A 17,632-nucleotide genomic window follows, 5' to 3' on the forward strand; every position below is an offset into this window, starting at 1 on the left:
TGTTTCTCCAGGTGCATGTGGATCAGCGTGGGTGTTTTATGGACATTAACACAGGCTGGCCTGAAAAGGTGCATGACGCATGCATGCCCTGTTCAGGAAGCTGCAAGCCGGGACTTTTTTTCCCAGACCAGAAGATCACCGTAGGGGAAGTCAAAATGCCCATTGTGATCCTTGCAGACCCCGCCTACCCCTTAATGCTGTGGCTCATGAAACCCTACACAGGGACCCTTTACAGCAGCAAGGAGTGGTTCAACAACAGGCTGAGCTGGTGCAGAATGACCGTGGAGTGTGCTTTTGGTCGTTTAAAGGGTCGCTAGTGCTCTCTGTATGGGAAGCTGGACCTGGCTGATGACAGCATGCCTGCAGTTATATCCGTGTGCTGTAACATTTGTGAAGGGAAGGGTGAAAGCTTCACTCAGGCATGGACCTCGGAGGTTCAACACCTGGAGGCTGAATTTGAACAGCCAGAGAACAGGGCTATTAGAGGGGCTGCAAGGATTAGGGATGCCTTGAGGGAGCAATTTGAGGCTGAAAGCCATCAGTAATGTCTGGTGCCCTGTACAGGAGTGAAGTGCAGTGGTTCCAAAGCTAGTAGGCATCTGTGTTTGCTACATTGACCTGTGCCTGTTTCTTTCCTGGGCTTGGGTATCCTTTACTTTATGCAATAATAAAGAATGTTTTCAAAGCCAAAAAATCCATTTATTGAAAAGAAAATTCATTTACTGAAAAGAGGCACAACTGCTTGGGAAACAGAAAAGGCAAGAGGGTTGGGGTGGGGAACGGTAGAATCAGAGATTTGCGTATGTCCTGTCTGCAGTGCTGCACAGCGAGTGCTGCACTTCAGGATGGCTATACTGGATGGTGATGGGGGTTGAGTGCAGTGGGTAAGGGTCGTAGTTTTCAGGGCTGCGTGGTGAAGCTACATGTGTTGGAGGCAGCTGGTGGCAGAAAGAACCCAGATGCTGGGGGAAGTGGGTAGGAGGTGACATGAGGGCACAAGGGAAAGAGTTTTGGGACAAGGGCTCTGGGGGGGGGAGTTGGTAGTGATCCACCTGCATTGCTATGAGTGCCTGTATCGAGTTTGCTTGGCGCTCCATGATGCTTAGCAGCTACTCCATGCTTTGGTACCGGCGATCCGCATTCTGCTGGCGGACCCTCCTTTCACTCTCCTGCCACTCCTGCACTTTTTGATTTTCATTACTTGAATGCTGCATTACTTCATGCAACATGTCTTCCTTGCTTCTACGTGGCCTCTTTCTGAGTCTTTGGAGTCTTTCAGCTGGTGATAACACGGACAGCTGAGATCTCAAGGTTGTATCTGTAAAGGCAAAATGCAACACTTAACAGAGGCAGCATTGTTCATACCAGACAGAGCAATGATTCACCCATACTTAAGGGCAAGCACAGTCTACACAATAGCATAATTTGCCCGTCCCAAAGCGAGTGCACATAACCCACGGGAGCCCCAAAATGGTGAGTAAGCACAGGGTCAAGTGTGACTGATTGTTTCACGGCTGTACTGTCCTCTGGGTTTCTGTGCCTTCGGGAGAGCCGACAGCAGCAGGGGGCTCCTATACTGAACACTGTCCCCACATTTCCATAGGAGTTCATCCTGGAAGATCTCGCTGCTGAGGGTGACCTGGGAAGCAAGGGAGGGTCTTCTACTGCAATGCGGCTTCTGCCCTGGCCCATATGCAGCTTGCCCGTGTGCAGCAATGGTCCCCCCCGCCACCCCCACAGCACAGTGGCGTGGACAAGTTAGCCTGACTGGGACAAGGATCACAGTGGCTCTCCCGAGAAACCTGCACAAGCACATTGCCCAAGTTCTGTATGAGACCTTTGAAGAGATCACTGAGGCCGATTACCGCGATGTGAGAGTGCACATCAACACCCTATTCTGCATTTAGGCATGCATGCAGCCCTAACCCTCCTCGCCCCAAGAGCCCGCACCGAATAACCTCCTTCCCAAAATAAAACCCGCTTACCGGGGAACCTCCTCTGGTGTTTGATCTTCCTCAAGCACCGGCTACCTTCCTCCTGGCTTGAGAGCAGCTCCTGGCTGCATGCATCTAGGGATTCTGGGGTGTCTTTGTTGCACTGGGCTCTGAAGTGTCCATGGTGGTCCCCGGAGTGGAGATGGGGTCGCCCCCAAGTATCACGTCCAGCTCTTTGTAGAAATGGCAGGTCGTGGGGGCAGCACCGGAGCGGTGGTTTGCTTTGTGGTAGGCATTCCACAGCTCCTTCACTTTAATCCTGCAGTGCACTGCACTGCGTCCCGGTCATGGCCCCTTTCCATCATGTCACTTGATATCTGCCCAAAGGTATCGTAATTCCTACAACTGGAGTGCAGCTGGGACTGGACAGCTTCCTCCCCCCAAACACTGATGAGGTCCAGCACCTTGCCATTGCTCCATACTAAGGCTCGCCTGGAGCGTGGAGGCATGGTCACCTGGAAAGATTCGCTAAGAGCACTCCATGCGTGGCTGAGCAAACAGGATGGGATTTTTCAAAATTCCTAGAGAATTTAAAGGGTGGGTCTGATGGTTGGTCACTTGAAGGCAGGGCAGTAGAGTTCAAAGTGATGACCAGAGTGGCTAGCACAGGCATTGTGGGACAGTTCTGGAGGCCGATCAGAGCGCATTAACAGACCAGGGCATCCACACTGGCGCCGTGGCACTCCAGTAGGGGTGCAGCAAATGTTATTCCACTCGCCGAGATGGAGTACCAGCAGCGCTGTAGTCGTGAAGTCAGAGCGCTCTACGTGCCTTGCCACTGTGAACGGATAGTGAGCTAGTGCACCCGGGGATCCTTTATTGCACTGTAACTCGCAAGTATAGCCAAGGCCTCAGTTTTTGATAGAGACTATTCAGAGACAGCCAGAAAAGTCTAGGTGTGGTCATTAAACAAGGGCTGATTTAAGAAACATCATCAGCAATGGTTAAGGATACTTCTTACCATATTAAGGCCTGGTCTACACTAGAAAATTAAGTCAGCTTAACGACATCAGTCAGACGTGTGAAAAACCCACATCGCGCGGTAATTAAACTCACCTAACCCCCAGCGCAGACAGCACTAGGTTAACTGAAAAATTCTTCCATCAACCTACCTACTGCCTCTCCCAGACATGGATTACCTATGCCAATGATAGAAACCCTCCTATCAGCATACATAGTGTCTACACTGAAGCGCTACAGCAGTGCAGCTGTGCCACTGTAGCATTTCAAGTGTAGACAAGCCCCGAACATGTCACCAGACGGCAAACTTCCCTCTCAAATTGCGATCTAGTAACCAGTATGCAGTATTATAGGATTAGTAATGCCATTACTGAATTATAGAAATGTGCTCTATATTCAGATGCTACTATTATAATCAGGTGTGGTCAAACAGATTCACAATTTATTTGCTGCTTCGTATTTCACACTGCAGGCCTTAGAATTATGTTTACAAAATGTTATTCCTGCTGAAAATCCTAGATATATAATAAAATAGCAATCTCATCAAAAACTCTAATGACAGAAGAAATGTTTTGCGGTAGGTCCTAAATTTTGAAAAATCCAACATAAAAAATGCTTAAAAGTTAGCACATCTATTTAACAGTGCTTCATGCACATACATTATGTGGCTTGCTGATTTCGTAAGTACTTCCTCCATCAACAGACTTTCAGTTCCAGTTGATTGATAAAGTATCACAAAATGACTGCACTTAGATAGCAGTGACATTCCATTTGTTACATGGCACATGCCCCACCACCACCAAAATCATTCTGTTTCAGTGCATTTGTTCTTACCACAGGCAATAGTCCAGTAAACCAAGGAGTCTGGCGCCTGGTAGAGGATTCGGTATGGTGCTACCCTAGCACTGGAGTCCAGCACAACATCAAGAGTACCCACTAGGAGACCTGTGGAACAGGAAATTCTGTTGGTGAATGTGGCCTGCTAGATTATCTGTTGCATATTAAATTATTACATGACAGATCATTTTTGCCAACAGGTAAAAGATTTATAATCAAAATAGATTTCAGCTTTTACATATGAGTTGATACTAGTTTAAAAAAAGAAAATATGCTAAAGAAGGATAAAAGTCTTTTTCTTTTAAAAAAAAAAGCACATTTTAAAACTGTTATTTAGCTGCAGCAAAGAGTCCTGTGACACCGTATAGACTAACAGATGTTTTGGATCATGAGCTTTCGTGGGTGAATACCCACTTCGTCGGATGCATGTAGTGGAAATTTCCAGGGGCAGGTATATATATGCAAGCAAGCAGCAGGCTAGAGATAACGAGGTTAGTTCAATCAGGGAGGATGAGGCCCTCTTCTAGCAGCTGAGGTGTGAAAACCAAGGGAGGAGAAACTGGTTTTGTAGTTTGTTATTTAGTTGTAGCTTCTCAGTTCACATTCTTTAGGCATTTCCTTAAGATACACTGAACACCCCACAAAAGTTCAAATTTGGAATTTTAGGTAGGAAAAGAATAATCCAAAGATTTCCAGCACAAGTCATCTACTACAGTCTCTGGAATGGCTGTTGAAAACAAGCTTGGCCATGACTATACTTAGGGGCTATATAACTGTGGTGTAGATGTTCAGGCATGGGCTCAGGCCTAGGACCTTACAAGGTAAGGGGATCCCAAAAACAGACAGCAGCCTGAGCCTGAATGTCTACACCGCAATTAAACAATCCCTTAGCCCAAGCCCCATGAGCCCCCATCAGCCAGCACAGGCCAGTGTCTAATTGCAGTATTAGACATACCCATACAGTCAAAGTCTTTTCAGCAGCAAAGAGGAGAATAACTAAGAATCTATGGACATGTCAAGGAAACCATTGAAGAGACATTAACAGCCGTGTATCAAGTTCTACTGGATGTCTCCTTGCCTTTAGGGTAGCTAAAGATCTTCTAAACCAGGGGTTTTAAGAAGATATTCTGTAAAGGAAAAACAAAAGCAAACACAAACAACAAATGGAGGGATGTTTTTTATATTCTTGATTACGTATAAAGAAGACATGGAAGATTTCCCCATTCTCCACAAGTTGGATTTCACCTGGTTTTGCTAGATGTTTTGAGGACAGAGGAGAGGTTGTCTCAAAGGAGTACTATTGTGAGCGCTCTTGCATTGTAGCCAAAGAAGGGAAATGTACCTTTATCAATGGCATCCTTTCTCCAGGTATTCATTAGATACTGTAATTAAACGAGTCAAAACAAAAACAAAAAAAAAGCCCCAACATTTGAACGCATTGACTAACATTCTCTTCCCCTTTTCAGTTGCTCATTTTCAGTTTTGTAATGTCATAATTGTACTACTTCTCCATTGTGCTGTCTTTCCTGGTAGACAAAACCGGAATTTCTAATATGAAAAAAAGAAAAGAACCCTTTCCTCACCCTTCCTCTTTTTTGGGACTGTCAGGGTTCCTTCCCCACTCTGAACTATGGGGTACAGATGTGGCGACCCGCACAAAAGACCCCCTAAACTTATTTTTACCAGCTTAGGCACAAATTCCTTCCTTGCCTTAGTATTGCTGCCACCGCCAAGTGATTTAAACAAACATTCAGGGAGGGCCACTTGGAGCCCTACCTTCCCCAAATATCCCCCCAAGCCCCTAGATCCCCTTTCCTGGGGAGGCTTGAGAATAATATCCTCACCAATTGGTACAGGTGAGCACAAACCCAAACCCTTAAGAACAATGAAACATCAATTGGGTTCTTAAAAGAAGAATTTTAATTAAAGAAAAGGTAAAATAATCACCTCTGTAAAAATCAGGATGGTAAGTACTTTACAGAATAACAAAAGACTCAAAAAAAACCAGAGGATTTCCCCTCTAGGCAAAACTTGAAAGTTACAAAAACAGGGATAAACCTCCCTCTTAGCACAGGGAAAATTCACAAGCTAAAATAAAAGGTAATCTAACGCATTTCTTTTCTGCTATTACTTACTATTTCTGCAACACTAGATGCTTAGTTCAGATATAGCTTAGGGAGATTCATTTTCCCCTGCCCTCTTTCCTGGCTGGCTCTGAGAGACACACATTAAAAAAACCTTCCCCCACAGATTTGAAAGTATCTTCTCTGCTTAGTGGTCCTTTTGGTCAGGTGCGCCCCCCCTCCCCCGGTTATCTGAGCTTCTTAACCCTTTACAGGTAAAAGAGGAATTAACCCTTTATAGGGTAAAAAGGGATTTTATGCTACCCTTAGCTGTATGTTTATGGCAAGGACAAAGCATCCTTTCGGGCTCTTTTTAAACATCAGAAAGATACAAGGAGCACAAACCGATCGTTTCCCCTTTCGAGTTGCTTTTAAGTCCAAATGTCAATTAACATTGGAATTATCCCACCAACAGTCAACCTAGAGCAATTAGGAGGCTTTCATTTGATGTATTTCAAACAAACTCATTTATAGTTCTTCCTGGATCAGATTGGTTGGGAGGTAATCTCCTCCTCCCGTTGCATTAATGTCCATCAGCCACCTTTTGTGTCTAAGGAGTCTCAATTATCATGCTGAAGACAGACCTGGATATGTTACCAGAACTTTGGCAGGCAGTGCTACACGGATGTATGCCTATAATAGAAGCTGAATAGAAAACAAGAGATACTCTCTATTAAACAAGAGATACTCGACATTAACTGGACAAGTTTGCCTCATTGGACACTGTCATAAACAGATAGTTAAGGGTTAAGGTCTCTTTTACCTGTAAAGGGTTAAACAAGCAGTACCTGAGAAACACCTGACCAGAGGACCAATCAAGGGACAGGATAATTTCAAATCTCTGTGGAGGGAAGGCTTTGTCTGTGTTCCTTGTTTTGCTCTGTGTGCTCTCTTTGGATCTAAGAGAGGCCAGACATGTCTCCAAGTTCTCCTGGAGTATTTCCTACTATCCAGTATAGTGAGTATTAGAAAGGCGAATTAGTCTTATAATTTGATTTCTACATTTGCAATTGTGTGTTTGCTGAAGGAAATTCTTTATTTCTGTTGCTGTTACTGATTATGCTGAGGAGGAGGGAGGGGGAAGTCTCTCCAGTTTTTATAAGTTAGACCCTATATTTTTGCATCCTGGTAATACAGAGAGAGTGTACTTTTTTTTCCTTTCTTTAATAAAATCTTTTCTTTTTAGAACTTGATTGATTCTTCTCTTGTTTGCATTTTCAAGGGACGGGAAGGGGGAGGTGAGTCTCTCTTTGTGTTGAGTCAAGGATTTGACTCGGTGTGTATCTCTCCGGAGCAGGCTGGAGAGAGGGAAGGGGGGGAGGGGAACTGGCGGTTTCTCTCTCTCTCTCTGGTGAGATTCAAGAGGTTTGAATCTGTGTTCCCAGGGAAAGTTTTGGGGGAACAGGGAGTGTGTCAGACACTTAGAAAACTGACTGGTGGCAGCGAGAACCAGATCTAAACTAGGATTTTAGTTTAGAGGAGTCCATGCAGGTCCCCATCTTGGAACCCAACAGCTCCAAGTGGGGGAGAAGACCTATGACAGACACACCTTAAGTCTAACCTCTGATCTGACTTTTTGACAACTACTGTTTGTTGACTAGATGGCTTCCCCAAACATTCTACAAATACTCCTAGATAAGTTTTGACTCCATTCAAAAACCAATGGGCAAGAATAATTTAAAATTGTTCCTTTAAAATGTGCATTATCTTGCAACTCATCTACACTAAACAATTTTGCCACTACAAGGCCCTGATCCGGTAAAGCACTTAAGCACATGCTTAGTTTTAGGCATATGCGTAGTCCCTTACAACTTTAAAAGGTAAGCATGTGTTTAAGTGTTTTACTGGACTGGGGTATAGGGCAACATTTTCCACAAAAGTGAACTGCAAAGGAGTTTTTGCTCTGTATTTGCATTAAATGTGTTGCAAGAGTTACACTCAAGCTTCTTCATGCTTTGCAACTCCATGCATTTGCAGACAGTATTACAAATGGAAGTCATGGGGCAACAGCCAAATAAATTATTTGTAGGCCATGTGCGCTCTCACAGTGATAAGCAGCACCATCAAAACTCCTGATTTGGGCTGCAAATTCCCACCTTCATGCAATTAAAAATTTCTCAATTTCTTTCCTGCTGCACTTCCAAAATTGATATGATATGACTGTGGTCCTGAGGATTCTGCCACTACCTCTGCAAGTATGTCACTGCAGAAAACTAGGACAGAGAGCTGAGGACACTGGAGGCAGCACAAACCCATTGGCCTGCTCAGCGGTGTCAAGTCAGGAAAATATCCCCCTCCCTAACTCATTCTCACTGAGCTGTTGAGATTGGGGGAAGGAGAATAAAAGTTATGGTGTACGGGTGTCCAATCCTTTTTAACTGGAGAAACAGATTGCAGAGATGCTACTGCTGGTGAGGCTAGGGGAAGGAATATTCATAACACTCCACAAAAACCCAGATGATTTCAGTGAATCTCTTCTTTTCCATATCTTCACTCTTTACAGGTATTTTATGGCTCTGATTTACTTTATTTATAAAACTGAACACAGTATTTTGATAGCAAGAAATGTTGCTTAGAAATTTGTTTTTTAAAACGTGTTTATTCATATGTTATGAAGCCAATTAATATTGCCTATTCAAATCTTACAAATACCCTTGAAGGCTGTCCTTAAGGAACTGCTCCAGTTTACACCATAAGTCAGTTTTTTTTGTGCAGGCAGGTGATGCAAGCAGAATGAAATAATAGCTGTTTAAATTGATTCTCTCTCTGAGGAGCCTTGGAACAGAAGTGATTCTTTTTTTTAATAACAATTAATACAAAGTCTATTTTAACCATCTCCCAGTTTATTAACTCATGACAGAGCAAGTACATTCTGCTACATATTAGCAATGAATATATGAGAGATCAAACGAAAAGATGTAATTGAAAAAAAATAATTTAAAAATATACTTCTTAATTCACCATTTACCCAAAATAATGTATTACCCAAATCATGGTTACATCCTCTAGCATGAGTTAACCCTTGAATTACACAGCCATTTTTAGATCCGTGAAAAATTATGGACAAACATGACTACTGTTTGGACTTTTCTACAGTATTTCAGAATGTTGTATGTTAATAGCAACCTTACAACAAAATAAAAAGATTTCAAGTTTCACAGTACTAAAAACCTATTAGACCTTATTCATATGACTAGTTCTTGTTGTGAGCAAGAATTATTCAAGTGAGTAGGGGTTTTTAGGATCAGCCCCATAGTAATTAAAATGAGGGCCCTGATCCCGCAAGCACTCATTCAGGTAAGTAGTTTAATGCACAGAAGTAATCCAATTGGAGATAGGTGTTTACAGGATCAGAGCCTGAAATACTACACAGATTCTGCAAATTACTCTGCGTAGGCAGACTGCACTTGCATGCAACCCCGTTGGTTGTAGTTGTCAGTCTGCCTGGAGCTACTTGTGGGTCAGAGCCCTACTTAGCAGTACAGGATATTATCAACTTCCAAACAAACATATAAAACCACACACTCTCTCTCCTGAGTATTTTAACCTACTATTGTTAAAAGTAACTTCTAAAATAACTACACATGAAAGTTACTAGAGGAAAAACACGTTTCTCTTTTTTCAGTTTACTTTATGCTCTTGACAACATGCCACAGTCGTCTTTGAATGTTTGCCATGGACAATGTTTCTACTCCCCATTTTGTTATTTTCTTTAAGTATATTCAGTAATTACAGTTTTCAATAAAAATAGCTTCTGCAGATTTCGGTGCAGCAATTGGTGTTTTAACTGAAAGCATATTTAAATTTCCCATGAGTAAACAATTATATTCCATCTAGGCAAGTTTTTAATACAGTCCTATGGAGTCATCCTCCATTTGTTTGGTTTTATGAAAACTTTATATTTGAAGATGCACATGGGCACACACAATCTTCTGGCTCCCACCCCATTGAGAGCAACCACATCCATATGAGCGGACACTTGTACTTGCACAGAGCCCCTTAGACAAAGAGGGCTTCATGTGGGGTAGAAGGAAGGTCTGATTGCAAGATCAGGGACTTGGACTATACAGCAACTTTTTTTTGTTGTCATCTAAAACAGGTTAGACCCTGTCACCTGGGTGATGAAGTACAGTAACCCTTCAACCTTAAAGTCATTGAACGATACAGCAACAGCTGCCTATTACACAAGCTATTTGTCAAAAAAGCTGAGGACAACAGCAGACTGTGAAACTTCCAGTTCAACTTGAAAGTTTTAACTTAGTGATTTTTTGGAATTTTCCATTCAATCCCAATGATCCATTACTCCCACAACATTCAGTGTAATAGGCAACCTGCACTAAGAAAAACTGACTCTTACTGAAGACATACCGATCTGCCATGACTGATTTCTCAGCAAATATGTTCACTACGGCCTTTGCTGAGCCACCACAATCAACTGCCACAGTTACGCCTGCAGAGGAATCACTTCAGGACTATGCAGAGCTCTTCTTAATTCACATAATTTTACACGTGGCCTACCAAAATCTCACATTTTTCTCTTAGTATTTATTTTAAAAATTTCTATCAATTATATTATTAAAAAAAAAGACAGTAACTCTATGAAGAATTATAACCACAGTGTACAATCCTCAGGTCATCTTCAGTCAGAGATTTATTTTTTTCTATTGCAGTTTAGCATGTAAATCTTTAAGACGTAAGAGCAAGTCCAGCACTACATGTTGTATCAACTAAATTCCAACAGAACAAAGATTTAGTCAGATTGTGACGCTCCCCCCCGTCACATTGGTGAGCAGCTACCCATTGACTTCAGCAGACCTACTCACAGAACCACTCGCTTCTATGACTGAGGAGGGAGAGGAAGTGTCCCAAACTGGCCCTAGGAGAGCATGCAAAAATCAGGTCACTTATTAGTAATTTTTCAAAACATTCATATTACTTTTCAGTGTGATGTTTTAAACACCAAATAAAAGACGTATGATTCAATGGCCTCCCAATACATGAAGTGTGTTGATGGTCCCCTTCCCTTTCCACTATACATCGTGAGCCCATAATGGGGACTTCTGTAAACAGTAATCATTAAAGAGCCTGTCAAAGTTCAGGACAACTGCACCTGTATTTCCCCCTCCATGGTCCAGCAAGGGCACCCACTTTTAGTTTTCTGCCCCCCTCCCAGCCATCACCTCTCTTGGGCAGAGATTCACATCTTGCTCCCTCTGATTGGGTTTTTTCAGGCTGCACAGTTCCATGCCTTCACTGTAGCAGTGAACCAGAATGCCTAGACAGGCCAACTTCAGTGTTTTGCTTTCTCTTCAGAGACTATAAGCAGTGTAATTACCCACAATTTCAAGTTACCAAATAGCTCTAAGCAAGCACATTTATTAAGCTGAAAGCATTAGAGAGAAAACATTAAAAACAGTAAAAAAACCTACATGCATGTTAATAAGACTACCAGTGATCACCCACCCAACTCCAACAAGGGCTCTGGTCAGCGAACAATACATCAAACCCCACAAAGGGGTTATTCTGTGGTGACAAGTTCATAACAGCTTTATCTCAGTACAAGCATCCCTCAGGAATGAGTTAGGGCTAGTCTACACTGGCAGTGCTTTAACATGGCTTGTGTGGTCAAGGCAAAGTGCTGGGCGAGAGCTCTCCCAGTGCTCTAAAAAACCCACCTCCACAAGGGGCACAGCTACCAGCGCTGGTGCACTGTCTACACTGGCGCTTTACAGCGCCAAAACTTGCTGCGCTCAGGGGGGTGTTTTTTCATAACTCTGAGCGAGAAAGTTGCAGCGCTGTAAACTGCCAGTGTAGACAAGCCTTTGGCCTTTATACAGCTTTGGCCTTTGATCTTCAGATTCCAGGAACAGATAATCAGCAGAAAAGGGGCCCCTCCTCAGGGCACAGCTTCAAAAGGCTGGGTACCTGTATAACTGGAGGTGGGACTTTGCATTCTCCTCCCCCTAGAGATTTTACCAGCAAACCACTTCACACTGTTTTTCCAAGTCCATTCTTGTCTGACCCATTATTCAATATAGTCCTTTGAAGTTCACACTTCCAGTGCTCAAAATAATACATTACCTTTGTATTCAATTCAATGGACTCCAATGATACTGAATTACGTTTAAGTAAGACTTTTCAGGGCAATTTCCTGCAATAGCCCTATCTGTCACACTCCCAGTGCAGTTGCTAAAGATGTAGAAAGCTCTACCAAAGAGGCTAAGGATCATGTAGGTCTGTAGAATTAACTACTTTGTCACCCCTAGAGGCAATCTTTGATGAAGCTATGCTGATTTACACCATGACCTGGCCCTAAGAATTAAATTTTGTACAGCTGTAATAGGTTGTGAAAAGAGTTGTCCTAAAGCTTGGATGTCATTAGCTAGGTTATAAAAATAGTGACTCACAACAACAACAAAAACAAAATAGCCAAGATGTTCAGTATGTGAAGGTAATTTTATTTTCCTTAGTCACTACAATGAATAATTATTTTCCCCTACTTTTGCAAGGCAGTCCTCGTGGTTGATTAGGTAATCCGCTCACTCATTTATTTTTATTACAGGAAGAGGTCCAATGACATACCTGTCAAAGGCCAGTGTAAACAACACTCAAAACTCCACAGTTAATATTATGAATCAAATCTTATTTGCCTTACTCATGTGAGTAGTTCTAGGGACTTCATTAATGACACTAGGTCAGTGGTTCTCAACCAAGGGTACATGTATCCCTGGGTCCATGCAGAGGTCTTGCAGGGGGTACATCAACTCATCTAGATATTTGCCTAGTTTTACAACAGGCTACAACAAAAGCACTAGCAAAGTAAATACAAACTAAAATGTCATACAATGACTTGTTATACTGCTCTGTATACATTCACTGAAATGTAAGTACAATATTTATATTCCAATTGATTTATTTTATAATTATATGGTAACAATGAGAAAGTAGGCAATTTTTCAGTAACAGCGTGCTGTGACACTTTTGTATGTTTATGTCTGATTTTGTAAGCAAGTAGTTTTAAAGTGAGGTGGTACTTGGGGATACACAAGACAAATCAAACTCCTGAAAGGCGTACAGTAGTCTGGAAAGGTTGAGAGCCACTGCACTAGATTAATAAATTGATGCCATTCTCAGAAAGTTAATTAAACTTCTACTAGCTGGAAAACCGAACATTCTAGTCTGACAAATAGTGCCAACAGAGTGGTTTAAAAGCAACATCCTGTGGAGAAACCCAGCCCCTGCCACCTTCAACTTTTGAGAAGCAAGGAAGGTGCTGGACTTTCTACCAGGGTCCCATTCTCACATTCTGCTTGGAAAGGAAGTGTCTCAGCAACTGGCTAGGTAACTGATAGATATGAAGATTCTGTTTGAAGAGGACTATGTTAATGGGAACAAGGAATCTTTCAGTTCGCACCTGCAGCATCCACAGGTGCACTTTGGTGCACAGGGCTATTCACACCCCATAGTCCAAACCCTGGGGCAGTGTAGACAATCCCTTATAGAGGAAGAAACCCTTAGATTAGCAATACCTATGTCTTCACTAGCAACGTTAAAGCGCTGCCATGGCAGAGCTTAACGTGGCTGTGTAGTCGCAGCACCAGCGTTGGGCGAGAGCTCTCCCACCTCCACAAGGGGAGTAGCTACCAGCGCTGGTGCACTGTCTACATTGCCATTCTACAGCGCTGAAACTTGCAGCACTTTTTCACACCCCGAGCGAGGAAGTTGCAGCGCTGTGAAGTGGCACTGTAGACAAGGCCTAATGGTTTGCCTAGAAGGGAACATTTTACCAGTAATTATACATTTAGCTTGAATCCCTTCCCAAGCAACATCAACTAAGCCAAAAAAATATATCAATATCAGAATAAAAGAGTTCACATGGGGGTTATACAGATTTACCTTAGATTATACAAAAACAAACCCCCTCACACACAACACAACATATTTTCTAATGTAGACAAGATCTAATCCCCCCCTCAACCTTCTGTTTTTAAGTCTTCTACCCATGTGAATACTTTCAGTGCCTGCCTCTGACGCTGTTCATACCTTTTTCCCCAAGCAGTGAAATATGAAATTGACATGTCTCAACAGTTTATTTGATGACTACAGGCTTCTAAATATCAAAAATGAAACAGACCTAAGTCTAATTATTTTCACTCTGCTGCTGTTTGGCAAAACTACTACTAAGCAGCACTGGAGACGTCTGGCTGCAAACTGAGGAAGACAAAACTGAATTTATGTATATCATAGAATCTCAGGGTTGGAAGGGACCTCAGGAGGTCATCTAGTCCAACCCCCTGCTCATTGTCTTTGTCAATGCTAGGTGTTAAGTAACATTTTAAAATGTATAAAAATGTTAATATTTTAAAATACCACTTGTTTCCCCAGTGTAGACAAACCCAGAATGTGTATGCACACATTAGATGGGGAGAGCTCTGAATTACTACAGAGAATTCTCTCTCAGGTATTTACCTGGTGGGTCTTGCCCCCATGCTCAGGGTCTAATTGATCGCCATATTTGGGGTTAAGAATCAATTTTCCCACTGGGTCAGATTTGCAGAGACCCTGGTAGTTTTTCGTTATATCAAAAGGGTGTAAGAAGGTCTAGTGGTCTTTCCACTGAGCCCCCAAGTATCTCCATTTAACAGACTCTGATGGAGACATTAAGTCATGAATGATACATTAGAAGTATATGGCTCCCAGAAGAAAACCAAACAAACAGACTTGCTAAGTTTTTTTTTCCCTTTTAAATAAGAAGTGGGGAGGGATTGGGTGGAGGGAGTGAAGACAGAATAGGGCAGAAGAGGGAATATTAGTCTGGGTGTGTGAAAGGTCACAGCTGATTAAAATCAAAGTTCCAATACTTAAAGACACTCATATGCCTCAAGAAAATAAATGGTGACCTACATATATGCAATGTTATTTGCACAAATTGTAATTGTATTATTTCATTTCAAGTTACATAAAGCATGTGTTCTTCATTGAAAACTATGTACCTACTGAGTTCCTAGCAGTCTGTACTAAACAGGAATGAAAAAAGCAAGTGCAAAATCTGCAAAAGAATGAAACACCTTTCATAGAGTGAGGTGACAAGTTGGACTAAAGGGTGATTTTTCAAAAAAGTTTTAAGTATCTACAAATAAAGGTTTGTAAACAATGCTTTCCTCAACCACAAGAAATCCTTTAGCTGTACTTGGGAGGAAACTGTATTCCTTCTCCAAACTTGGGGTAACAATGTCTTGGCATAACATCAACAGTACCACATAATGGTACTGTGCAGGGTAACAAAATGACACTTTAATTTCATGTCACTTAACTTGGCATTCACCAACAAGAACCAGTCAACCAGTCTCTTTCCATTCCTCCTTTCCAATGTAACAGCGACAATCCTCATTCCCCACCACAAAGAAATATTTGGTGAGAACAGACAACGTTACACCAGCAAATCAGCCATCTGATGTCTACCAATTAAGTACTAGAAAGATCTTTGGCATCATTTTCTGGACTTACAGTAATACTTCACAGCTTTCAATGAGCGCTTTCATACATGGTGATCCAGCTGCTAGCATAAATACTTCATTTACAAAACAATTCATACCACAGACATGACTCTTGAAAATAGACACAAAATCTGCTACTTGCCTAGGTATCCAAACACACTTTAACAAGTGGTCACTTTAAAAAACAAACAAACAAAAAGCAACCACATTTCATATCAAGCTACCACATCTTTAGCAAAAGGAATATGCTTCTCTTTTTGTTTACACAAATCAGTCATAGAAACCACAACCCCTGACTTTCTGTGCACTTTATACAAGTGTGTTTGTTTTCATTACCAATTAGAAGTGCACAATACTATTTCCCTATGATATTCTCTCCAAAATAAATCTGACAAGCTTTGCTATAGAAGAAAGCTGATATCCAGAGACTTCTCTTTAATCTATTTGTTGTGTTAAAAATTAAGCACTACATTTTAAGAAAGAAAAAAAACAACAACAAAAATCTACAGGAATATTATATCAAGGACTGAGCTCTGTGTCACCATGGGGAAGATCCAAGTTCTACTTCATCTCAATCTCTCACTGCCCAAGGGTGAAAATCCCATACAGACACTTGACCCTCACAGGTAAGGAGCACTTTGTGTTGCCCAACCACAGCCAATTTGTATCCAACTAGCTCTGGCCAAAGATCTCTTAGGTCAAGAGAACTGGGAGAGGAATGGATTGGGAGAGGAATGGAAATCTGAAGTGTGGCAAAACAGAAGATGTCATAGGGATATGGGAGATCCCTACAACCATGGAGGAAGATAATACAATAAAGGTATTTGCCATATTGATAAACAGAGAGAAGATCAAACTCCATGTCTGACGGTCAGATACTTCATAAGATATACAGGAACAGCTTGCAAGCCTAATGCAAAAAGTGACATGTTAATCAAACACCAATTTTTTTTAAACCACAAAAATAAGCTTTAAGTTTTATCCTGAAAAATTAATGAAGTGATTCAAGATAAAGGGTGAGTTTACAGAGTGGCTATTAAAACCCAATTTGCCAAAAGCCATGTCCATTTTTTACCCTCTTATTGAAATAAAAAATCCCAACAACTCATATCTTCTATTAGGGCTTGCCTGCAAAAGAACATTGCAGTGGTATAACGTAAACTGATTTTTAAACCAATATAGTTACACTGGTACAAAAAGCTATGTGGGCACTCTGATTTTAGTATATGAGTGCATAAGAGCAATTTGAACTAAACCAAAATAATCAGCTTAAGCTAGTTATTTATTATTTGTATTGTGGTAGCTCGCAAGAGCCCCAGTCCTTGACCATGGCCCACTGTTCTAGTCCCTGTGGATATGCCTACACTGCAGCACAAGACCTGCAGCTGGCCTGGGTCAGCTGACTTAGGCTTGTGGGGTTTGGGCTGTGGAGCTATAATATTGCAGTGCAGACACTTGGACATGGGCTGGAGCCCAGGCTCTAAGGGTATATCTACACCGCAGTTAAAAACCCATGTCTGACCCAGGTCAGCTGACTCAGGCTTGCGGGGCTTGGCCTAAGGAGCTGTTTAATTGCAGTGTAGACATTTGGACTCGAGCTGGAGCCAGACTGCAAAGTCCACACGGCAATTACACAGCCCCTTAGGCCAAGCCCCATGAGCCCGAGTCAGCTGATCCAGGCCAGCCTTGGGTGTTTAACTGCAATGTAAGCACACTCTTTGCTAACATATAACAAAAAATGTGATCCCTGTCCTAAAGAACTTACAATACAAGTACCAAGCTAAACCAAAATAAGCCACTCATACCAAAATATCAGTATCAAGCAGGGGTTTGCATACAGTTAACATTCACACCTTTAGTTATACTGGTGAAACTTTCTTGTGGTAACAAGTTGTTCTTCTAACTAGTTTGCAAGACAGTTGCCATTTTAAAACCTGAGGCAAAACTTCCTCGTGTGCCAGTACTGGGGGAAACAGGTCAGCAGAAGTCATCACAAGAAGATGCAAACATTTTTTGTTTTTCCTTTAGGACACATTTCTGAGATAAACTGAGTCTCCTTTTTAGCGCAAAGCATGCTGATAACTCTACCATGGTGAAAACCTTATATACACGATATTTTCAGTTGTCTAAGTATGAATGATTTATTTTCCCCCAGGGATCACCTCAAATTTTAAAGACTGATACATGATGCTGTATCCACTGATGGACTATATTTTAGGGC

General features: G+C 41.9%; 1 protein-coding gene across 1 annotated transcript in view; it reads right to left on the reverse strand.

Annotated features, from left to right (window-relative positions):
- Positions 1–17,632, reverse strand: part of TBC1D9 (TBC1 domain family member 9) — a 77,053-nt gene that overhangs the window by 55,198 nt on the left and 4,223 nt on the right. Inside the window, exon 2 of the mRNA XM_045019598.1 lies at positions 3,789–3,899. Within this exon, the coding sequence (XP_044875533.1) occupies positions 3,789–3,899 (111 nt within the window). The remainder of the gene's footprint in view (positions 1–3,788; positions 3,900–17,632) is intronic.

The sequence above is a fragment of the Mauremys mutica genome, chromosome 5 (assembly GCF_020497125.1).
Source record: "Mauremys mutica isolate MM-2020 ecotype Southern chromosome 5, ASM2049712v1, whole genome shotgun sequence".
NCBI lineage: Eukaryota > Metazoa > Chordata > Testudines > Geoemydidae > Mauremys > Mauremys mutica.